The sequence below is a fragment of the Zootoca vivipara genome, chromosome 13 (genome assembly GCF_963506605.1).
Source record: "Zootoca vivipara chromosome 13, rZooViv1.1, whole genome shotgun sequence".
NCBI classification, from domain to species: Eukaryota; Metazoa; Chordata; class Lepidosauria; order Squamata; family Lacertidae; genus Zootoca; species Zootoca vivipara.
The window spans coordinates 4,865,148-4,890,315 of record NC_083288.1 but is presented as its reverse complement, the minus strand read 5'-3'; the positions used below and the strand labels follow the sequence as shown (position 1 = coordinate 4,890,315).

The 25,168-nt window shown below is 45.5% G+C and overlaps 1 protein-coding gene across 5 annotated transcripts in view; it reads right to left on the bottom strand.

The window, feature by feature from the left end:
• The window catches only part of GRB10 (growth factor receptor bound protein 10), an 85,386-nt gene that overhangs the window by 44,058 nt on the left and 16,160 nt on the right, over positions 1 to 25,168 (bottom strand). For 4 of the 5 annotated variants that reach the window (XM_035137092.2, XM_035137094.2, XM_035137093.2 and 1 more), the window contains one exon: positions 12,502 to 12,600. The exons of the other annotated variant lie outside the window; for it this stretch is intronic. In XM_035137092.2, coding sequence (XP_034992983.1) covers positions 12,502 to 12,552 — 51 coding nt within the window. In that variant the 5' untranslated portion in view covers positions 12,553 to 12,600. Of the gene's footprint in view, positions 1 to 12,501; positions 12,601 to 25,168 lie in introns of those variants that run through there. 5 annotated transcript variants of the gene reach the window in all.

Here is a 25,168-nt window from a genome sequence, read left to right as displayed (position 1 = left end):
ACATATATAGAGGGGAAAGACTTAGAGAGCACGCACCAACAAGGAACAGCAGTTATCATGAACTGGCACTATTCTCCTCTTGGCAGGCAAGCCCTTCACACTGCCAGTTGCCTCCAAAATTCGCAGGGAGCACTTCATTTTCTACTCCTCTGCAACAGCTCGTTTTGTACTTTTGTTCCCTCCCCCCTCAATTTGGGCTATTGACACACTTGAAACAAAAGGAAATTACTGCAATGCTCTGGAAAGAAATACATTCCAGCACTTCTGCAGAAGCAACTACAATGGCTCTTTTAATACTTTATGAACACACTGAAACTGCTGCATTAACTTTCCTCCAAGTTCACGGGGCTCCCGCAATTTACCAGTGTGGTTTGGGGGAGAGAAGTTTCCTTGTGTGCTGTTACCAAAGTGCCCCTGTGCACACTAAACAAGGGAAAGTTAATCTATTTCAACCTTCCCCAACTTCCCTGACAAAGGCCAGTTAAGGCATTTGTTATGCCATTCGACGTTATCTATATACATGGAACACTGCCGCAGCTATCGAATTCAATGCCTCAAGAAGAAAAATGAAGAAAATTGTGAGAGATCACTGCCACTTATATATTTACTTAATATATAGATCACCAATAGTAATATCTAATGAGGGATGCATCTAGTACAGTGGAACCTTGGTTTATGAACACCTCGGTTTACAAATTTTCGGTTTACGAACGCCGCAGACCCATGTGGAACGGATTAATTCACTTTCCATTACTTTCAATGGGAAAGTTCGCTTCAGTTTATGAACAGACTTCCGGAACCAATTACACCCATGCTTCAGGTTAAGTACGCTTCAGGTTGAGTACTCTGCGGACCCGTCTGGAACAGATTAATCCACTTTCCATTACTTTCAATGGGAAAGTTCGCTTCAGTTTATGAACACTTCAGTTTATGAACAGACTTTCGGAACCAATTGTGTTCATAAACCGAGGTACCTCTGTACATCAAGTAAGCTTGCAGTACCCAAATGACCCTCCATGAAAATATTCCCAGGGCAAACCATTTGGGAAAGTGGGGCCCTCATTATAGGAACAGGGTCAGCTTGTTCTCTGCCCGTTCGAATTTCAGTAGACCAGCAATTTACAAAGTGGACAAAGTACTTCCAAGTGATCTGAAACAAAAGCTGGAGACTGTTGAGACTGCTGTTACTGGACTGCACAAAAGTCGAGGAACAGAAGCAGATACGGTATCCATGGGATATGAGAGTTTACATATAAAAGTTGATCCATTTGTCGCTGGTGCAACACCCAGCTCCATTTCTCTGTAGCATCTGAATCAGGAGAGGCCGTGCAGGCCGTAGACTGATGCCTGGACTCAGCGGTAGGGTGGACAAGTGCCACTAAATGGACTCTGAATCCTGGCACGACACAGGCATCGTGGGTGGGCGGTTCTCGAGTCAGGATAATTGGTCAACTGCCTGCTTTTGATGGAGTTGTACTCCCTGTGCAGTCTGGGGGTGCCCTTGGATCCATGTCTCTTGCTAGAGGCCCAGGCGACCTCCTTGGCTCGGAGAGCCTTTTACCAGCTTCAGTTGGCAAGGCAGTGAGAGGGCCGTTTCTGGATCACAATAGCCTGAGCACTGTCACCCATGTGCGGGCAACCTCCAGGCTAGTTATTGCAATGTGCTCTATGTGGGGCTGCCCCTCAGGAAGCAGCTGGTGCAAAATGTGGTGGCACAACTGCTCACTGGGGTGGAATACCACCATCATATCATGGCATTGTGGGGGGAAATGCACCGCTTGGAAGTTAGCTACCAAATAAAGTTCAAGGTGTTTGTATCTGTGCAGCTTGGGACCAGGAGACCTAGAAGTGTCGCCCCCCCACCCCCACCCCCACCGCTCCTTCCCATTATATATCAGAAAGGTGCCTTTTCCGTTTTCTTTTCAGCACCCAATAAACACATTCTTCTTTCAACAAGCTCTGATTCCTGCTTGGTATCTGTACTGGATTTGAATTGATTTTATAAATTTGCTGCTGTTGTTTTAAAAGCATATATGCATATAATTGTTTTTTTTAAAAATTAAACATGGTGTAAGGGGCAGGGAGCACAGACAGCCCCCTCCCATCCTGAGGAGCAGTTCCTCCACCAGCAGCGAAGCCAGCGGGGAGGGGGAAGAGTCGAGTGAGGAAAGAGAAAGGAGGAGACAGGGTTCTGGCAGCATAGGAGGGCCCCTGCTACACATAGGGGAGGAAGAGAGAGGGGAGGAAAAGGGGGAGAAGGAAAACAGGGAAAGGAGGCCCTTCTTCCCTCCGGTTCCGGAATTACGCAGGAGAAGGCGGGGATGACGATTTGGCGTGCCCAGACTCTTATGCTGGAAGAGAACGCGGGGCGCGCCATTCTCAGGTTCTGGTTCGGACTAGAAGGATGTACCCTGTATAGCTGGATCACTGTATATAGACTGCAGTTAATAAAACCTTAAAAGGCAAGAATGTGGAGAGTCGTTACTCTAGAGTAGTCACAACAACCCTCCTGTGACACATGGTGTTACATATATTATGAATAATAATAACAATTTTTAATAATAATATTAACATACGAGCACACACATTTCTGTGTCTAAACTTTGTGGTAGTTTAGTACAAAGCACAAAGCCAAATTGTCACTGTTAGGTGTGCACACTGATCTGTAAGATTTCTGCCTTAAAGCGACACAAAGAGAACCCTCGCTGACAATGCAGCTCAGATCCAGCAGCAAAGCATCAAGATACCCTGACTTGCCCCACAGTAACTTAAGATTCATGGGCAACACAAACAAACTCAGTGAATAAAAACAGATAGAAAACCAACAGGACTGTGGCGGCCATCCAACGTATTGACTACATAGGTCATCTGTAATGGACATTGGATGCAAAACTGCAACACTTACCGGTATGTGTCCATCGTTATCTTTGCAAGGGAAGAGGTTGGCAGAGAAAACCCCCAAAACATGGTTGGGCATCCATGACCATGCTCTCTAGCAGCTTCTGTCAGGTCCAGAAACCACCCATCAACACTGCTATCAGCTGGCTTGAACTCCGTTTGTTCTCCCCATGGGAAACCACATGCCCACCGATTCCTCAGGGAGAGGAATGTGGCTCGGGTTCGAGTCCCAACTAAGCCAAGTGTGAGACTTCCTGATAGTCAGAAGGGCTATGATGCCAAGACTAGTCAGAAGTGCAAGATGGTATGGGCCAAGGCAAATCCAGTTGCAGGTAGTTCCAAGGGTGGAATGGGTGACACAGGGGTATACTGTACGTATGACATCTGTATGGTTGTTGCAGTTACACTGATGACTGCAACACGGTTCATGAATCGGGGGAGGTTTTTGGAGATTCATTTCCCTTCATAGCATGCATGGGATTGTTGTCTATCACATGATGGTGTATGTTTTCATTCCACAGAGTCGGACGTGACGGAAACAGGATGTTTGTTACTGTGTTTCCTGAAGTGGGACCTTTGTTCTTTCTCTTTGCTGTCTGATGCTAGAGAGAGAGGGAGCCATGTTGCAGTCCTCCGTGTGTGTTTGTATGTAAATAAACGTAGATTAGCCAAATGCCGTGTTACTGAGTTCTGTTACGCAATTGCGCACACTCTGCAGATCCGTAAGTGTGCTGATGTCAGTTGGCATCAGTCGCTTTGATGTTCGGGCTGAAGAATGCTTTTGAAGCCCCCGAACGATCGACCAGGAGTGAGAGAACATGCCAGTTGGGTCCTACTTGCCAGGGTCCTACTTGCAAGTAAGAGATCCTAACACTCGGCAGCACAGCTGATCCCAGGTTTTTAAGGGTGCCCTGGCAGAAGCATATGCCATTTGGTATGGGGACAAGTGGGTTTCAGGGAAACTGTCTCATGGGCCACACTGAGACTTGTTGTTGTTGTTGTTGTTTAGTCGTTAGTTGTGCCTGACTCTTTGTGACCCCCTGGACCAGAGCATGCCAGGCACTCCTGTCTTCCACTGCCTCCCAACACTGAGACTACACCACACCAAATTAGGACCGCGGGATGGAGGTTCCCCTCCCATTTTGGATGCCACACCTCAAAAAGGATACTGGAGAACCAAAAGAGGTGATGAACAGAACCACTAAAATGATTGAGGGCTGCAGAAACTCCCTTATCAGGAAAGGTTCCCAACGGCAGGTCTTGTGCAGGGCTGTCATACGGTAAATCCGGAATTTCCCAGACATAGCCGGTGGTGCTGTGGGTTAAACCACAGAGCCTAGGGCTTGCTGATCAGAAGGTCGGCGGTTCAAATCCCCGCGACGGGGTGAGCTCCCGTTTCTCGGTCCCAGCTCCTGCCAACCTAGCAGTTTGAAACCACATCAAAGTGCAAGTAGATAAATAGGGACTGCTCCGGCGGGAAGGTAAACGGCGTTTCCGTGTGCTGCTCTGGTTCGCCAGAAGCAGCTTTGTCATGCTGGCCACATGACCTGGAAGCTGTACCAGGCCAATAATGCGAGATGAGCACCGCAACCCCAGAGTCGGTCACGACTGGACCTAATGGTCAGGGGTCCCTTTACCCTTTACCTTTACCTAGACGGAATATGGCAGTCAGGTAGTGTCCAGACAGAAATCGCTGAGATGTCCGGGTTGTATGACAACCCATGTCGGAAGTCTGTATTTTGGCGAATTTCCTTTAAAATAGCTCAAAAACTTAATTTAATTTGACAGCGCCTATATGATATCGAGCGACTTGAGGGTCAATTTCAAAAAAATTCCACTGGAAAAACGGTTATGTCCCTGTGGAGATGGCAGTATTAGCTTGCACTGTTTATAAAGATTTGAGGTTATTACCCCTCTACTACCCATACCAGGTCGCTCAACCATTGCTACTGTGTCCTTTCTTCTAGCAGATAATCAGGTGACAGCAAAATTTTAGCAGAGGCAATTAGAGTAAGATTTATTATTTGATGATTGATGGAAACCCCCAGAATGTATTTTGCACAGCTAAGTTTTTACCCCTATCTTCAGTACATTTTTTTTTTTTGAGATTTTGCAAAAAAAAAGTTCAGCAACTCCCCCCCCCCCAAAACACACACACACACACACACATATCTTTGTCACTTGTTGAAATATGGCAACTGGTATTTGGGTTCATGTCTACAGAGAGACTGCATTTGAATTAGAAGCTGGCCTCCCTCTTTCACTTTGTAACTTCGCCTCCCTCTTCCACAAAATTATGTGTTATTCACATCAAGGCATATCTTCTAGCTCCCTGGTCTTGGGGAGCTAGCTGGTGGGCTGCGGCCTGATCCAAGGTGCGTCACAACAGCAGCACTGGGTCCCCAAATGCAGGCTTGGGTTAAAAGTGGGCCCTAGGTCTGGAAAGACTGGAGATGTTTGTTCCAGCTTGTAGGAAACAAGAGATAATTTAATGCATTTACTTCTGGCGCTTACGTGAGCAGAGGGGGTGGGATGGGGAGGGAGGGAGGAGCAGAGGAACTGAACTTTGAACTTCCCCTCAAGCTTCTCTTAGTAACTTCATGATGAATCCTTATACTGGAATAAGAGTCGCTGATTAAATCACTATGTTATAACATTCATTTCCTCCTTAATTGAATAAAGAGTTCAAGTGACTGCTCGATTACTGCTGTGACTCCCAATTGCATAAGAATAGGAATGCACACGCCGTAAGTCATCTCTGTTTTCTGAGAAATTCTGGAACTCCAATCTGAACTTCCAGGAACACGAGCTAAGTGCTGCCAATTCTCACTGCTGCATTATTTTCTAAACCAAAGAGACAGAGTTTTGGACAGACCTCCTGAACACGGCAAAGAGGAGAGGGTGGCGGTGCTTTTTGTTTTTGGTTTAATCCCCACAAGATTAGAGATAGTTTCCAAGGGAATGAGTTTGAACAGCAAATGGATTAAAGGAAAGTTCCTGGCTCAGCAAGCACACACAGAACTTAGCGAGGAACTTAGAACCAGGATGAACCCCCTGAACACAATTTCTAGCTCCTAACTGGAGGGCCAAACTAAACGCAATACTTGTCACATAGTTTGCTCTTGCATAGCATAGCTGAGTTTTCATGCTTTTTAAAACAAATAAATAAATAGCCAGCGTGGCTCTGAGCCAGATCCAGGACTGCAGCAAAGCAGGCTTTAACCCCTTTGGTTCTCCTGCAGTCTCGGGTTGAAATCCTGCCTGCTCTTCCCGCCCGCCCCCCGCCATTCACAATCCTTTGTTCCTTTATATCAGGCATGTCCAAGGTCGGTTTTGGGGGCCTAATCCGGCCCTCTGGCCAGTTAATCTGCTTTACATGTACATAGCAAGCATGGGTGGGGTGGGGTGGGGAGGAGAATCTGTCCTGGACAATGGAGGCAGGAAAGGGTTAAATAATAATTTAATAATAATAATAATTTATTATTTATACCCCGCCCATCTGGCTGGGTTTCCCCAGCCACTCTGGGCAGCTTCCAACAGAAAAATAAAACACAATAATCTATTAAACATTAAAAGCCTCCCTGAACAGGGCTGCCTTCAGATGTCTTCTAAAAGTCTGGTAGTTGTTTTCCTCTTTGACATCTGTTGGGAGGGCGTTCCAAAGGGCAGGCGCCACCACCGAGAAGGCCCTCTGCCTAGTTCCCTGCAACTTGGCTTCTCGCAACGAGGGAACCGCCACAAAACAAAATAAAAGTTGTGCAGAAGAAGAAAAAAGATCCACCAGTCTCAGAAGGGAAATCTATGTTAGGGCCAGTGCTTTTTTCTTTCTTTTTGGGAGCATTCAAGGATATGCCTTTCTAGAAGAAAAGCACTGGTTAGGAACCAGAGCCCAAGTCCCACTGAGAGGAGGAGGATCAACGAATGGTTGCTAATTTCCTAGGGCAAGCAAGACACAGACCTCCTGAGAAGGACTGCAGGAAAAAAATTAAACTTTCTCAAAAATCTCAAAGCCACACTTCCTCTGGTTGTCTCCCACTTATGCTTTGGCTTGACTGTGATCTACATTACAGGGTGGTTGTTGTGAGGACAAACACAGTTTGGAAATTTAAAATACTATTACAAAATGTAGGATAGCGCAGGGAATGATTCCAAGTGACAACTTGCATGTGCAGAGTCTGATGGTGTATGTTATTTTTGCTTCATTTTTAGGTTTCCCTCCACCCCGTGGTTTCAAAAAAAACCCCAACCCTCTCCCTATTCAAAATCGGGGCAGGCAGGCTGAAGAAAAACAATAATAAAGATCTCACATCCATCAGTATGGCATTTATCTCTCTATTTTCTCTTCAAGAGAACTCAAGGTAGCACTCCTGGTTCTCATTTTCCCCGTGTTCTCCTCACAACAGGCCCGTGAGAGAGGTTAGCCTAAGGGATGATGACCAGGCCAAGGCCACAGAGTGGCCAAATGGACATTTCAAATCCTGCTCTCCAGCTCCTTGTCCGCTTAGTATTCCACATTCTAGAAAAAAGGTGTAGAATTGCATTAAGTGGGGAGTGGGATATTAAAATTTCCCCATGGTTCTGAAAGTACCTGGGAGCCCTTATTAGAAGGCCTGTGTGGCACTTCTCAAGAGCAATGAATTCAGGCTGGAGTCCTGTGAACACTTCCCAGGGAGCATTCCTCATGCAAACCAGTGGGACTCACTCTGCGCAATGCACAGCTATTGTGGCAGGAATCCACCGCCAGTCCCTATAAGCAGCGCCTGTTACTAGTATTGCTTCTGCAGCCTTAAATGGTTAGGTTTAATGTGACTTATTTACAAGTAAGTACACACAGGACAGGATTTCTTGCAAACCTTGGTCCTAACGGGAAGATAATCTGACTAAAGTGACGTTTGTTTTAGTGGTTCACCATAATAACTGCAGCAACTGCTCATTTTGTGGTGTCTATTATACCAAATGATTGCTAGAGAAGGGCTGAACATCTTCTCTCACCTCATTACTACCTCTGAGCAGGTATGCCTGAGCCATTTATCCTCTAATGTGAGTGAGCAAAGAGACTCCAGCTACAAAAGCTGAGGCCAGAGACCATCTTGCCTGGGAGTCCTGAAACACCTGCTTCCTGCCCTGAACGTCTTTTTCCACCTGACCTGGCAGGGTGGGGCCTGGACTGACTCCAGTTACAAAAGCTGAAGCCATTGAACCGTCTCTTTTTGTTGCTGTTGTTTTTAAATATTATTATGAATTATGTGGAAATTGTGTGATTTGGTCATGCACTTTTTTGATGTGCTTTATTTATTGTTTACAACTACTTTTCTTATCTCATATTGCAAGCCACCTTGAGCATGCTTTGAACTTACCTTCCAAGTCCCGGACTGCAGAATCCGGGAACGGCAGCCGTGTGACACCAGAAGTTGCGTGGACGTAACTTCCGGTGTCGCTTTGCCTGTCTATGGGCACCAAACATGGCCGCCGGCAGCTTCAAAAGTAGCTTCTACGCATGTCCGGAAGTGCTTCGACGCAACTTCTGGTGTCGGCCCGTCCATCTATGGGCACAAAAAATGGCCAACGACGACACCGGAAGTCGCGTCTACGCACTTCCAGTCATGCGTAGATGCGACTTTTGAAGCCGGCGGCGGCCATTTTTGTGCCCATAGAAGGGCAAATCAGAAAAAAAGGCCGCCGGCAGGAGAAAATAACGGAGAAAAACGGGAGAGAAAGTGATACGGGGGACTACCGGGGAAAGGTAAGTAAAAACGGGGGTTTCCCGAGGGAAACAGGGTACTTGGCAGCTATGGCTTTGAACTATGGAAAGGCGGCATTCAAATCAATTGATGATGACAATGATTACTTTTACTGTGTAGATTCTAGAGAACATTCCTCACTTGCAACTTTTCTTTATTATACTGTAGGACTGCTGCAGCAACACTTCTGAACAGAAAACGTCTCGCCTGATTATTAGCGGTTATGCCCAAGTTGTGTAAGTTATGCAAATGAGCACACAGACTGTTGCTTTGCACACTGCTCCTGACATATTGTGACCCTGGTAATGTTTCTTACATCACATAAGAGGGATACAGTAGAACCCCACCAGTAAAACCATTTTCTCCACGCTGCTCATGCAGGACAAGGTCAGAATTAAAGAAACAGGAGTAGATATGCAAGAACCAGCAAGCAACAGAAGGAAGACATGGCTAGGTGGGTGCTCTACAAAAGACACATTGTTCTGCTTCCCATGCTTGCTGTTTACTGGAAACACATGAATCGGGCACCTGAAGCATCTCACCTAGACAGGCGCATGAGACATCCAGGACTCACATGAACTGCTGCTATCAGCTATCAACAATGAACCAGCTCAACCCCTCAAGTTCTTACCAAGCACATCCAGGAAGTACAGAACAGGTACATATTTTTGAAGATCACTGACTGTGTATGATTCTATAGAATGAGTGTACAGTCGTACCTTGGAAGATGAACGGAATCCATTCCAGAAGTCTGTTCAACTTCTACAATGTTTGAAAGCCAAATCGCAGCTTCTGATTGGCTGCGGGAAGCTCCTGCAGCCAATCAGAAGCTGCGGAAGCCTCGTCGGACGTTCAGGTTCAAAAGGAACGTTTGCAAACCGCAACAATCATTTCCAGGTTTGCGGCGTTCTGGAACCAAAACGTCCAAGTTCCAGGGCATTTGGGATCCAAGGTACGACTGTATTGTGACCCTGAGAAAACAGAAGATTCAGCAAATTCGGAAGTGTTGAGAGGTCTCGTTAAGTCTGATTGCATTTGTTTATTACTCTGCCATGGAACTTCACTTTCAGAGTGTGGCACGATTTACAGGGGGGGTTGGGCGCAATCTTCCATTGTCTCCCAAGGCAGACAGATGCCAGCCAGCCAACCAACCTTGTCCAGATTACTGGTAAGAAAGACGTCTCTTTCCAGGCAGAAGTATGTTCCAGAGAACAGCTTTTATATGTTCCTGTTGTAGCCTGGGGATTAATTAGCATGTGCAACACAGAACTCAAAAGCACCTTTTGATGGAAGTAGCATGGGCAGATCCTTCTTGTCTTTGGTAAACACATGTAGCCTTGCATGTTCAGTGTTCCTAAACCTAAGATACCATACACAGGACAACTCAAATCTCTCAGCATCTGAGTAACATTCATCTCACCCCTGAAAGGTGACACGAGTGCTGCAAATGGAAGGATGCCTAATACTTGTCCCAAATCTAAAGGAAGTTGCTAGAACTACTGCTCAGCTGACTAGTGGTTAGAGCAACCTTGTCTGAAGATGTGCTTTCTGTGCCAATCAGCTGACAGGCACTGGGAGTGCACCTTCCATTTTGTTTACATGGTTACAAAATGGACTCTTCAAAGTCCATTTTGTGGAAATGGTTTGAATTTTATCCTTCCTTCAAAACAGAAAGCAGGACGAGGGAGTTTCCTGATCCCTGCTTCCCGGCACTGATGGGAAGCCCTGCTTGCACAGAAACAACTGGCAACTTTTAAGCCCCTGTTTGTTCCTTTGCAGCCATGTCCCTGGCTACCGCAAACTGCAAGTCACATATTACATCAGGTGTGGTTGGCAGGGAGCAGTCTCATAGGCTGGGCCTAAACAGACCTACAAGTTCCTCATCACTGCATTATGGGCTATGTTTCAGTTGCTTTGTGGTTAGCAAGAGCATTAGCAGAAGCATAACATTTGTATCTGGTTGAGATTACTATCATTTCTCCATAACCTTTCTCTACCTCCCCAGCATGAAGCATCGGTCTTGTGTCAGCCTCCTCGTGGCTTCCCTGAAGATTGAGGTAGCCTCTCCTACATGGTAGTCCTTCGTTGCTTTTGATAATAATAATAATAATAATAATAGTAATAATAATAATATATTATTATTATTATTATTATTATTATTATTATTATTATTTATACACCGCCCATCTGGCTGGGTTTCCCCAGCCACTCTGGGCGGCTTCCAACCGAATATTAAAACAGTACAGCATTAAACATTAAAAACTTCCCTAAACAGGGCCGCCTTCAGTTGTCTTCTAAAAGTAAAATAATTACTTATTGCCTTGACATCTGCTGGGAGGGCGTTCCACAGGACGGGTGCCACTACCGAGAAGGCCCTCTGATACAACCAGCAGGAGCCACCAACCCATATTGCTGTTGCAGGAATACCTCTTTAGTAGCACAGCTCTTTGCCTTTGATCTGGGTGTCCAAAAATGGCTTCACTATTTACAGAGCTGTGATAATTTCCCCTGAAAATAGCCTAAACCGTAACATGTCATAATAAAGCACCTTGAGAAGGACCTTCGAAGTATTTTTTTGAGGGCTTCAGTCACCCTCACTTTCTGAGTCATCCTATGTACAACTGATCTGGAATGGCTGCTTGCTCTTAAAACATCAAGACCAGCCATTCATTTTCCAAAGCAGTCTTTGAATACTTCCTGGCCTAGTAGTGCAGGTTAGCCATCATGGCACAAAAAGCAGCAGCTAAAGTTAGCCCATAAAGCTCCCTAGCAGAGCCACAATGCACAGCTCAGTGGGTCACAACTTGTGCAGGTCTCAAATGTACTGCACTTTCCCCAATAAAAATATTAGTTGACAAATAGTAAATCCACAGCCTTCCAGAGCAAGGTGGGGGGCTTAAAAACTTTCAGTGTCAAGAAAACTTGGCACAGAAAGAGCTTTTAAAGCCCTCCGCCATGCCTCTCGAGGCCTTTGCGAGATCTCGGACAGCCCCTTCTGAATGTCCCCCCCCCCCGGCTCTCCATCTATTTATTTATTTGCCCACCACCTATGCAGAGCTGCAATCACATAAATAAATCCTGCGCAAGTTGTGGGTCTAGCGTAGTGTGAAACTATGGTTTCCCAATCTGTACATGAGTCAGTGCATGCCTTGGGTTCCAATGCCACCTCCTCTCCTCCTCCTTTGAATGCCAGGAGGATGAGTCTGAAGGATCCCACTCCCAATTTTAAACAAATTGCAGTTTCGTGTCAAGGTCCAAACACAGAGAAATATGGTTTGTTTAAGCCAGGCTTCCTCAAACTCGGCCTTCCAGCTGTTTTGAGACATTTCCCATTATCCCTGACCACTGGTCCTGTTACCTGGGGATGATGGGAGTTGTAGTCCCAAAACATCTGGAAGGCCAAGTTTGCCTATGCCTGGGTTTAAGCTCTAGTTCAGGCACCCCCAAACTTTGGCCCTCCAGATGTTTTGGACTACAATTCCCATCTTCCCCAACCACTGGTCCTATTAGCTAGGGATCATGGGAGTTGTAGGCCAAAACATCTGGAGGGCCGCAGTTTGGGGATGCCTGCTCTAGTTTGTCAGTTGGTTTTGGATCCTGGTTTGCAGTCTGTTTAAAAGTGGAAGTGAAATCTTCCGATCTCCTCTGGCATGCAGATGAGGCCGAGAGTGGGAGCACATGAGCCCAAGGCTCGCAATGAATCGCCGATATAGCAGGAAACCCTGGATTCCCTTTTAAACCTGATCCAGGCCACTGACGTAATTAGGGCTAACTGGTGAGTTACTCAGCTCAGTAAACAGACTTTACTCCACCACTACAGCTGGATTCCATGCACTTTAAATATATTTAAGTTATAACTTACTATTCGGTAAGGATGGTGCAAAAAGGAGTCTGGGCAGCCAGCTAAAGCCATTTGTGCCTTCAGAATATCTTCAAAATTACATCTACTGCTTTGCGGCACCTGCAGTGTAAAAACAAGATGGTGAGAAAGCTGTGCTGGAGGCGTTGACAAAATGGTTAATATGGCAAACAACTTGGAGATGGAGGGACAGAGAGGGGAAGAGAAAAGCCTGTGCCCCTCTGCCAATCACAGCATGGAAGTACCGTAATATTGGGTACATGAACAGTCAGGTTCATGCCATTCAAGGTTATTTTATTGCATTAACAGAAGGACTGGCCTAAAGCGCACAACAGCTGATAGACCACATACAATTTTAGTAGCATATCTGACTTGCCCAAACACCCACACACTTCTGTAAGTCACTCAGAGCACAGCAAACTCTGCGTACAAAAGAACACCAAGAAATTACAACAAGGTTTCCCTGCCTAGTCACTTGGAGAGTCTTCTTACTTTCCACAAGAGATCTGACAAATGACTACTTATAAACCTACGAAACATTCAAAAGGTAGAAATTTGTTTTATTTTTAAACTACTGAGTCCTACCACTGTAGGTAGAGGGGCTCTTTGCCTACAAATTCCTATGATTTGCATGTGCAGCAGTGTAATCCGCTTAGAAGCAATAGACAGCAAAGCTTTTGCACTGATATCGTTCACAGTAAACACAGGCTTATGTGCAGAATACTGTACATCACCTAGTCTGCTGGCTGCCTGGATTCAAGAACTAAACACACAGCTATTTCGTTTAGCTGACAATCACCTCGAAAGAGCTACATTTTTTCTTGGTCAACTGCTTTTCACAATTCTTCTAGGAAGGGAACTTCTGTAAAGTAATTTTAAAAAAGACTTATGAATGCAATTATTCCTACATATCTTATAATAATAAGCAGATTTTGTCTGCAATCCTATACACCCTAACCTTGGCATAAAAAGGTAAAGGTAAAGGACCCCTGACAGTTAAGTCCAGTCGCGGACGACTCTGGGGTTGCGGCACTCATCTCACTTTACAGGCCGAGGGAGCCGGCGTTTGTCCACAGACAGTTTTTCCAGGTCATGTGGCCAGCATGACTAAGCCGCTTCTAGCGAAACCAGAGCAGCGCACGGAAATGCCGTTTACCTTCCCGCTGGAGCAGTACCTATTATCTACTTGGACTTTGACGTGCTTTTGAACTGCTAGGTGGGCAGGAGCTGGGACAGAGGAACGGGAGCTCACCCCGTCGCGGGGATTCAAGCCACCGACCTTTAGATCGGCAAGCCCAGAGGCTCAGTGATTTAGATCACAGCGCCACCCGCGTCCTAACCTTGGCATAAGCTCCACTAAATGCAGTGGGGACAGAAGCAAGCATGCATAGGGTTGATTGCCTAGTAAAAAAAAAAAAGGAGGGGGCAGGAACCTTCCCACCCTTAAAAAAAATATCAGTGAGAAACTACACATTACATGCAATGTGGACTATTTCTGAAAGTATCCCCATTCATGCAATGGTATCATGCAATGATCAAGAGTGCCAAAACATTAGAGGAAGAGATGAACTGCTACGGTATCTTCAGTGGCAGCTCCACTGGGTCACATATGTGTATTCCCACCAAAACAATAAGGGTATGCGAAGAACGCCCTTTCATAGGCCACCTGAATGTGCAGTTTCAGAAGAAAATGTTCTAGAAGGCAGCGTGTAGCTCTGAAATACTGTACTTGCAGCCCATTCTTCTGGTTAAGCTGACAACAGTTAAAAAGGGGGAGCCAGTGCCTACTTCTCAAGGTCTAGACAAGAGGCTTGTAGCCTCTGACAACAAACAACTGAGAGAACTACCGCTTTCAGGGGATCTCTCCTCCAGCACAGCCTGTTCCTAAGCACCCATCTCCTCACAAACTCACATGAAGCAAGGAACAGTCAAAGGAGACGGAGCCATAACTCAGTGGCAGAGCACAGGATTTGCATTCAGAATGTGCCAACTACAATTCTTTCACCTCTCCAGTCGAAGGATCTTAGGCAACAGAGCTGCAGAAAATGGCCATTCCTTCAAGGCCTGCAGCTCAGTGGAAGGCTATCTGCTTTTTGCATGCAGAAGGGCAAAGGCTAAATAAAGCCCCAGTACCTCCAGGCAGGACTGGCAGGAGGTGCCTGACTGAATCCCCAGAGAACGTCTGCCAGTCAGTGTCGACCAGGCATAGGCAAACTTGGCCCTCCAGATGTTTTGAAACTACAATTCCCATCATCCCTGACCACTGGTCCTCTTAGCTAGGGATGATGGGAGTTGTAGTCCCAAAACATCTGGAGCACCGAGTTTGCCTATGCCTGCATTAAGCCCACAGGTTATGCTCATTTTTCTTACATGACCTTATGCAGGCAACTGAAAAATAAATAAATACATTCGGAAAACGTGGGAAAGATCAAAATCAGTGATAGTAAAATGTCAGGAAGAGGCAGGAGAGCACATGACTTAAGTGCATCATGCCAGGCCTTTCTACAATGCATGCACAGGCCAGACTGCTGCTGACAATTCTTTTCTTCTTCCAAGGTGAGCGGTGCAGGATCACAGTTGGACAGGGTCCTCTGGTGCAAAAGTGCTCAGAACAACTGGTCCCTTCGGATAGGATCTGGCCGAAGGAACCCTTGGGAAGCAGCTGTGCCGTGTGACAACCATCTATCTACTCTCCAAACTTTTATCTGAAGACACAACTGAACTGGGGCCTGCAAGGTTCAGGGTTGCTTGACCCAAGGTAGTGTAGTCATCAGCAAGACCCTCCTGACACTGATCCGTCAGTGCCATTTGGTTCCAAGTCAGATCTAGGGACAGGAGCTGGAAGTCGGGGACATCATCAGTCAGAGACCACTTTCTCTGGCAGAGGCTACAGATCTGGTGGATGACTGCTTCAGCTTCCAGGGGGGAATATGCACGGGGAAATGAACATTAATGCCTCATATAGCTTTCTTAAAAATACAAAAACCAGGCGAAGTAACCCATCTCATTGTTCTATCACACTCCTGTTTGAGAAAGCGATTTCCCAGCTTCCTGGTCCAAGTCCACCATTTGGTCACAAGGCGAGGCCTTGGCTCTAACCGCCTGTTTGCAATGACCACGGGAAAGTCAAGACACGCCCATGCTGCCTTTCTGCCCCAACCTCTTGCAGCTCTGGCCTCTTCCATTTCTCGAAAAGAAATGGAAATGACTAACCTATGAGATCATACTGAGCTCCTCCAAGGAAAAGCCGGGGGATAGACATAATAAAGAAATAAGAATGCACACCAAAAGATATGCTAGTACATTCCAATAGAACATGATGCTATGCCCACATTGTGTAATTGCAAGAGTTTATTGTCATAGGGCAACCTTCTCATGGGAAGTGTCAGAAAATGAGCAACACAGGAAGCAGCCTCGCAGTCAGGCCATTGGTCCACCCAGCTCGGGTACTCTCTGCTTGGGCTGGTAGTGGCTCTCCAGGGTTGGAGGAACGAGTCTCTCCCAGGCCTGCCTGGAGAGGCCACCAGGGACTGAACCTGTGACTTTCTGCTCCCAAGCTATGGTGGCCCTTCCCCATATTTAAGGTTCCCAATGCTAGTTGTGGCTGCTTTCATACAGGATCGCTTTATTTAGATTTCATCTCCAAATCTGGCCTTGGGTATTCCTACAAATCTAAGCCAGTACCTGCCTGCCATCATTTTGCCTTGGATATGAGAAAATGAATATGACCATTCATATGTGCTATTACTGTCTGCAACAAAGTGCAACTTCTATCCTTCTCAAACAACACGGTCAGAGACTCACGCCCCTAATTTGGCGTTTTTGTTGTATGGCCTTATTTACTCCTGTTACGTTGAAGATAACACATCATGTCCTTCAGCATTACTACACTTAAAATTATCTCAAAAAGATAAAACACAATGGAAATTCCCCAAAAAGGTACTTTACTGTTTTCTTATCCAAGTGTGAAATCACAATCTTTAGAGAGAGAGAGAGAGAGAGAGAGAGAGAGAGAGAGAGAGAGAGAGAGAGAGAGATGAACTGGGCCTATTTACACTGCACAATGATTAAAGTGAATTATCAGCAACTATGATTCCCAGGATGCTTTGAAGAAAGCCGTGACAGTTATGCCACTGTAACAAAAACCAGGGATGTTTGTTCCGTGAATCTGCCTCCTGACCTTTCCTAGCCAAGTATCCTGAATCGGACAGGCACCAAAATAAACTGTGATCATTTCCGTGGGAAAGATGACAGAATTCCCACCTCTATGCTAAAGTGAGGGTCCCCCCCCCACAAGATAAGGGCTTTTTTGCTCTCGTTACCTAGCATGGATCTGGCAAGGAGGAGAGCAAAGTGGGAGAGACACAATCAGTTTCTAAGTTGAAACTGCCTAATGTGCCTCCATCAGGACTACTCAAAAGGAGACACGTGGCCAAAAAGACACCACCGTATTGCTGAAGGTGAGGGAATGTAGGGCTCTCTATGAGAACTGGGGAAAGGGTTTGGCGCCTGTGTGTGTGTGTCATTAATAGTTAGGAAATCATGAGGGACCCAGTTGCAGCAACAGTTCTCAGTTACCACACTGACAGAATATTGCCAAGAAATAGCTCATATATCACTACTGAGTAATCCACAATGCAGGACTTTCCTCAAATCTTGTACCCCAAGATTGAAAGGTGACAATTCCATTAATCAGGGTTGTGCTTTTCCTTTAAAGAAAAAAGGGGGGGGGAGGCACTGAAATCTTCAAATGGAAATCATGACCAAGCGGCAGAATAAAAATTAGTTAAGGCAGTTTCTAAGGGTGAATAAGTTTTGAAACAATAAGCCAGCCATAAATCACCAATTGCTGCTGTTTTATTCTTATATGTATATATAATTGAAGGCAATCAGCAAGTAGAGGCTGTTCCTTTAAATAGCACTCACAGTGGTCTATGCAAAGGCTCTGGATATCTAATTTGCACGTCATTCATGGTTCCTGCAGATTAAATATGATGCAATATATATGATGCACAAATATGATGCAACAGAGAACCCACAATGAACTTTTTTTTGGGGGGAGGAGACTCGCCTCACCTTCTGGAGGTGGGCAAAGTTTGTCCCTATTTTCAAAAAGGGGAAAAGAGAGGACCCAAACAATTACCGCCCAGTCAGCCTGACATCAATACCAGAAAAGATTCTAGAGCAGGTCATAAAGCAAACGGTCTGTGAACACCTAGAAAGAAACTCTGTGATCACTAAAAGCAGCATGGGTTTCTGAAAAACAAGTCATGTCAGACTAATCTGATCTCATTTTTTGACAGAATTACAAGCCTGGTAGATGAAGGGAACGCTGTGGATATAGCCTATCTTGATTTTAGCAAGGCCTTTGACAAGGTGCCACATGATATTCTTGTAAAGAAGCTGGTAAAATGTGGGCTAGACAATGCTACCATTCAGTGGATTTGTAACTGGCTGACTGACCGAACCCAAAGGGTGCTCATCAATGGCTCCTCCTCATCCTGGAGAGTAGTGACTAGTGGGGTGCCACAGGGTTCTGTCTTGGGCCCAGTCTTATTCAACATCTTTATCAATGACTTGGAGCAAGTTTGCAGATGACACCAAATTGGGAGGGGTGGCTAATACCCCAGAGGACAGGATCACACTTCAAAATGACCTTAACAGATTAGACAACTGGGCCAAAGCAAACAAGATGAATTTTAACTGGGAGAAATGTAAAGTACTACACTTGGGCAAAAAAAATATATGAAAGGCACAAATACAGGATCTGAGACACCTGGATTGAGAGCAGTACATGTGAAAAGGATCTAGGAGTCTTGGTAGACCACAAACTTGACATGAGTCAACAGTGTGATGCAGCAGCTAAAAAAGCCAATGCAATTCTGGGCTGCATCAATAGGAGTATAGCATCTAGATCAAGGGAAGTAATAGTACCACTGTATTCTGCTCTGGTCAGACCTCACCTGGAATACTGTGTCCAGTTCTGGGCACCACAGTTCAAGAAGGATACAGACAAACTGGAACGTGTCCAGAAGAGGGCAACCAAAATGGTCAAAGGCCTGGAAACGATGCCTTATGAGGAACGGCTTAGGGAACTGGGTATGTTTAGCCTGGGGAAGAGAAGGTTAAGGGGTGATATGATAGCCATGTTCAAATATATAAAAGGATGTCATATAGAGGAGGGAGAAAGGTTGTTTTCTGCTGCTCCAGAGAAGTGGACACGGAGCAATGGATTCAAACTACAAGAAAGAAGATTCCACCTAAACATTAGGAAGAACCTCCTGACAGTAAGAGCTGTTCGACAGTGGAATTTGCTACCAAGGAGTGTGGTGGAGTCTCCTTCTTGGGAGGTCTTTAAGCAGAGGCTTGGCAGGCATATGTCAAGAATGCTTTGATGGTGTTTCCTGCTTGACTGGGGGTTGGACTGGATGGCCCTTGTGGTCTCTTCCAACCCTATGATTCTATGATTCTATGATTCCTTTGAGCAAAAACCTCTACCAACCCAAATAATGAGTACACAATAAAGCAGAAAAGTTGTGGGCAAAACAGGCCCCAGAGTTTGCTCAAGGGACCTAAGCCTGGGGGGACCCACCATGGCTTATGTCTACAGCACAAGCCAAGGACCTCCAACTTTGACCAACAAACATCTTCTGTAGCTTCAGTAACAAACCCATCAGGCAGGCATATGAAGAGCTGACACAAAAACAAGAGCTTTATTATCACCATGAGAGTAGCACACATATGTAACCCTGATCCTATGCTAGTTTAGGATGGCCTGGGAGTGCAAACAGAACCATCCTGCCATTTTCTTGAGCAGTAACTGTGCAAGATGACATAAAAACACACACACCACAACTGTAATTCTCAGTGTCTGAAAGTCACCTCTGTATAGTGATTATAACATTTTTTTGTCGTTTAGTCGTGTCCGACTCTTCGTGACCCCATGGACCATAGCACCCCAGGTACTCCTGTCTTCCACTGCCTCCTGCAGCTTGGTCAAACTCATATTCGTAGCTTCGAGAACACTGCCCAACCATCTCGTCCTCTGCCGTCCCCTTCTCCTAGTGCCCTCCATCTTTCCCAACATCAGGGTCTTTTCCAGGGAGTCTTCTCTTCTCATGAGGTGGCCAAAGTATTGGAGCCTCAGCTTCACGATCTGTCCTTCCAGGGAGCACTCAGGGCTGATTTCCTTCAGAATGGATAGGTTTGATCTTCTTGCAGTCCATGGGACTCTCAAGAGTCTCCTCCAGCACCATAATTCAAAAGCATCAATTCTTCGGCGATCAGCCTTCTTTATGGTCCAGCTCTCACTTCCATACATAACTACTGGGAAAACCTGCAGCTTTAACTATACGGATTATTACATAGTGATTACTATATAGTGATTATAAAGGCAGTTGCTAGAACTCTTGTTTCAGTTGCCCAATCCAGACTTTTAAATAGCCATTTGCCAACCATGTGTAGGAGTTGCCTCCAGGTAAATATGCAGGGAAGATTCTGTAAACAGAGCCAGAGTTGGCTCCTTCTCTTCTCATTTCATGCTGTTGACTAACATTGGTCTGCATGGGGCAGACGGGCTAATAGTTTCTGCAGACATATTGTCTGTAGACAGCCATGAGTGCTTTGTTACAGGTCCCCACTTATTCTAATATTGAACCTGATCAATTTCCCACTGGAGCACAACCAACCACAGATAGGAACTCCCCAAGTATGCAAAAGTCTTAATTTCACAAACTAATAAAGAGAAAAAGGACAAACTAAGACAGCCTGACAAGGACTTAGCGTGCTCATTGCCCCCAGGAGCCAAAAAACAGAGGGCACTTCTTTCAGAGGAAATGTTGGTTGGGGGAGAATTGTTTAAGAGAAGCCTCCTGTCCCTCAACTGAATGGGCCCCCGTATCGCTCTGGCTCATGTGAGGAGGGGTGGGGAATTCCTCAAAGGTGCAGGTAGACAGACAGAGCCTGAGAAGGTGCCAGAACAGACAATTTCAACACAGTTTCAGACAATTTACCAATATATTGGTGGCCTCAACCTGAATGTTCAGGGACAGGTGAGCAGGAATTTATTCACCAAGGCCTGCAGCACAACAGGTTTGCACTATTCGGAAGGATGTTAAAAATCCTAGTTCATCCAACCCTCGCAGACTCTGCAATAGTCTTTAACATTTTCCTTTTTCCTTTCCCATTGAAGACTAAAGACTAAAATAATCTCAAGGGATAAAGTGTGGCCTTAACCCCCAGCCCCACCAACATTCATTCCCCTCAAACTAATACTTTAGCCAATTAATCTGCTGATTAAAGCACACAGACTTAATTAAGTTCATTAACTTTGCACCCCTAAATTCTCAGCCAAAACCACACCCAAGATGCCTGCTTTACAACCAAAGGTGTTGGTTCACTTTGCCTATCTATAGGATCGAAAGCCTTTTAGCAAAACAGCCCCAGTGAATTCTTTGCCTTGCAAAAATATTCTTTAGGGTTCCAGACGTGCCAAAGTACGATTTGCTTGGAATTTCTGTTGAACTATCTTTGACGGCACAGTGTTTACATCTGGGGATTCTTGAAATTGTTTAGACTTGGCAAGCTTCTCTCATTACATCACGGCCACAATATGATTACTACTGCTTGGTACCCTGAGCCAGGCAATGAGGACATCCTGCTCTCCCCGTCTCAAGGCCAAAACAAAGAGCAGCGTTAGAAACAGAGATATAAAAGCAAGGAGCCAAATGGCACCTTAGACCTAAGTTATGGTTGCCACAACTAAATGTCTAGGTGCATTTTTTAAAAAACAAGATTACAAAGCAAATGAAGACAAGGTGGAGGTTCTAGGAGAAGATGGAATAAATGCTGTGTACAAAACAGAAGCTCTTTTAAAATACAGAAGCATTCAAGTGGAAAAGCAGTCTATAAGAGATGTGACTGCAGTTTCATTCTAGCAAAACTAAAAACCTCTTGTACTCAATTAAGAGAGGTCGGTTTGCCATAACCTGTATCTTTATAAATTTGTGAACAACTTTGTGTAGAAAACTTATTTGGTTCTTTTTGCAATTTGGATAGTTTTAGCCAGCCATAGCAAAACACGTCATACAGAGAGCACAGTGGGACTTAAATTTAGGCATGTATAGAACAGTAACACCCAATGAACTTCATGGCTGAACCTCTCCCAGGTTCTAGTCCTACAGACACTCTAACCACTAAGGTAAAGGACCCCTAGATAGTTAAGTCCAGTCAAAGGCGACTACGGGGTGCAGCGCTCATCTTGCTATCAAGCCGAGGGAGCCAGTGTTTGTCCGGCTCATTCACTCAGTTTGGAGAGATCCTTTTGGAGTGCCTCACAGCCTCTTTTAGTTAAAAACTACCCCGAACAATTTGGTGTCATCATCAGCAGACTTTGCTAACTCATCTCCAGGAAGGGCTAGAAAGATGCTGTGTCTCGTGCTGCAGACTGGGTTGAAAAAAACAGACCACACACATCCAGTACATCTCACTCACTCAACCTCCATTCCTAGAAAAAAACGATGCAGCAAAATCCAAATAAAGGGGACAAACTTTTATTATTCCAAGCAAGCCAGCAAACATATTATTATGAGAAGAAATGAAAAACAAAGCAAAAAAAAAAGTGGCACTTCTTTACCGCCAGAGCCATTTCACTTTTGAGAAGCCCCATAAGCAATGAATCGATTTAACAGTTTGCAGCTTGTGTTTGTTTACAAACCTCAACATGTTTCACAGAAAAACTGAAGGAAGGGGGTGAAAATCAGCCAGATCTCTTCCTGCTCCCCTCCCCACCCTGCAAGAGAGAAGCAATGATTTGTTTGCAAACCACAATGTGTTTCCATCTGCAAAGTGTGAGATTTAAGGGGAGGGGTGAAAATCAGCCAGATCTCCCTTTCTGCCCAGTGCCCCCCCCCCACGCCTTCTTCAGAGTTTGCTTACTTATGCAAATTGTACAACAATGAAAAAGGTTCCCTCTGACTCAGCACATAAAGGGGCTGCCCACCCCCACTCCTGCCCAGGGAGAGGAGATTTCGGTTGCAAACCACATGACTGGAAATCTTGACTTGGTCACAAAGGAGCACTCCCAAGTTCAGAGAGCCAATGGCGACGGGTGGATTTTGAACACTGACCAAGAGGTATGGTCAAACATCAGATAAAACTGCTCTTGTAATACCTTCCCCCGTCCAACACAAAGCGATGTGTGCTGGAAATCTTTCCATTATTATTATTATTATTATTATTATTATTCTGAGAAAATTCAGAAATAGATTGCTTTCATACAAATCAGAACACAATAGTACTCAGATTGTACCACGAGGATGAATACTAGAGAATGCAACGTGGTTATTAAGTTTTCTGATGACTATCTCTTGGAAGCACATATAATTTTTTATGTACACTGCTCTTCAGGTGTGCTAAAAGTAGCATGTTACACATTTGCAAAACCTTCATTACCCACCCTTAACTGTAAAGAAATTACTGGTGTATGCTACTGAGTCGATTAGGCTCTCCACTCCTTTTTTCAATGCTTAATTCCCATTTCCAACGATAACCAAATTTAAGACCCTTTGCCCTTATTCATGTCCTTTGCTAGGCATGCCTTTCCCTCCTTCACTATGCTTCCTCATATCTAGGGCCAAGAGATCAAAAATTCCTAGGAGCAGAGATCTGTTATTGCATATGCAACTCTATTGTAGGATTGCACTGTATGTTAATACAGGTAAGTCAATAATTTCCAAGTACAGCTTTGAATTTGAATTTAAACCCTGCTAAGTACATTTTGAGTGTTTCCCCTTTACCAAATGTTTCATTCCTCCTACTTTGGGATACCAGAATACCTCTGAGATATTTATACAGCAAGTAATGGCTCGTGTTTATTAAAACAAAACTCTTACGAGTCATTATGTCAAACATGCTTGATCAGATCTATTTAGGGCTGCAGATAAAACTTCTGGGAAAACCACCCCACGTCACTGGCCAAAAGGAACCGGGGAAGGGAGAGAAAGTAGGAGATATTTCCCAGTGACTGTGGAGAAGCCAAGGCCTGCGGTGCAACGATAAAGCACAAGTTGTGTCAACAGAAAATCCCAGGTTCAATCCCTGACGCTTCCTGTTAAAGATCTGAAGTTGCAGAACAGCCTGTGCTCAAGACTCTGGAGCGTTGTTTCTGCCAAAGGAGGCCGTACTTGGCTGTTCCACCAATGCTCTCAACTCAGTGCAAGGCAACTCCTCATATCCAGGGCCAAGAGTTCTGCTGGAAGGAGAGCAGGCATGCAACAGAGAAACAGGAACGCTTAAGGTCTCTTGCGCCCCTGGCAAGGCACTGCATCGGCACCCTCTGCCCCCCAAAATCACTTTACTGCAACAGCTACGCTACTTGTCTAAACCTTACTGCTAAAAAGAAATTAATTACTGCTGATTTAGTCACAAATGCTTTAATTTCATTGATTAAATGCTCCATGTAATTTAATGGGTGTGTGTGTGTGTGTGTGTGTGTGTGTGTAAGTAAAGTTAAAGGGGCCCCTGACCATCAGGTCCAGTCGTGTCCGACTCTGGGGTTGCGGCGCTCATCTCGCTTTACTGGCCGAGGGAGCCGGCGTTTGTCCGCAGACAGCTTCCAGGTCATGTGGCCAGCATGACAAAGCTGCTCCTGGCGAACCAGAGCAGCGCACGGAAACGCCGTTTACCTTCCCGCCGGAGCTGTCCCTATTTATCTACTTGCACTTTGACATGCTTTCGAACTGCTAGGTTGGCAGGAGCAGGGACTGAACAACGGGAGCTCACCCTGTCCCAGGGATTCGAACCGCCGACCTTCTGATCAGCAAGCCCTAGGCTCTGTGGTTTAACCCACAGCGCCACCTGGGTCCCTAAGTAAGTAAATAAATAAAGCACGCAAGCTGTGGTCCCTGCTAGGGTTCATCATTTAGCTATGGTGAGGGGCAGGGTTCATAATTAGCTGGGCGAAAGGACTAATCCCAACAAAGTATCAAGAGAAGCAAGATGAACAATCATCAGCCATGGACAATGTAATTGAATTCAAAGATGATGAAGAAGCTGCATGGAACATTGTTCCCTCGGTGAGAGGGGGGGGGACAGGACTCATGCTTGATTCAAAGAGCCTCCAAAGAAGAACCAGCATGGAATAGTGCCCTCCCAGTGAGAGAGGGAGAACAGGATCCATGCTGGGGCCAGAACTTAAGGGGAACTTTACCTTCCAAGTTCCGGACTGCAGAATCCGGGACCGGCAGCCATTTGACACCGGAAGTTGCGTCGATGTAACTTCCGGTCGCTTTGCCCTTCTATGGGCACCCAAAATGGCCGCCGGCGGCTTCGAAAGTCGCTTGTACGCATGTCAGGAAGTGCACCGACGCAACTTCCGTTGTCGCTCCACCCATCTATGGGCACCAAAATGGCCACCGCCAACACCGGAAGTTACGTCTATGCACTTCCGGACATGCGTAAATGCGACTTTTGAAGCTGGCGGCGGCCATTTTTTGTGCCCATAGAAGGGCAAATTGGAAAGAAAAAAATGGCCGCCGGCAGGAGAAAATAACGGAGAAAAACGGGAGGCGAAGTGATACGGGGGACCACCGGGAAAAGGTAAGTAAAAAGGGGGTTTTCCCGGGGAAAACGGGAGACTTGGCAGCTATGAGGGGAACCAAAACTGAGACAG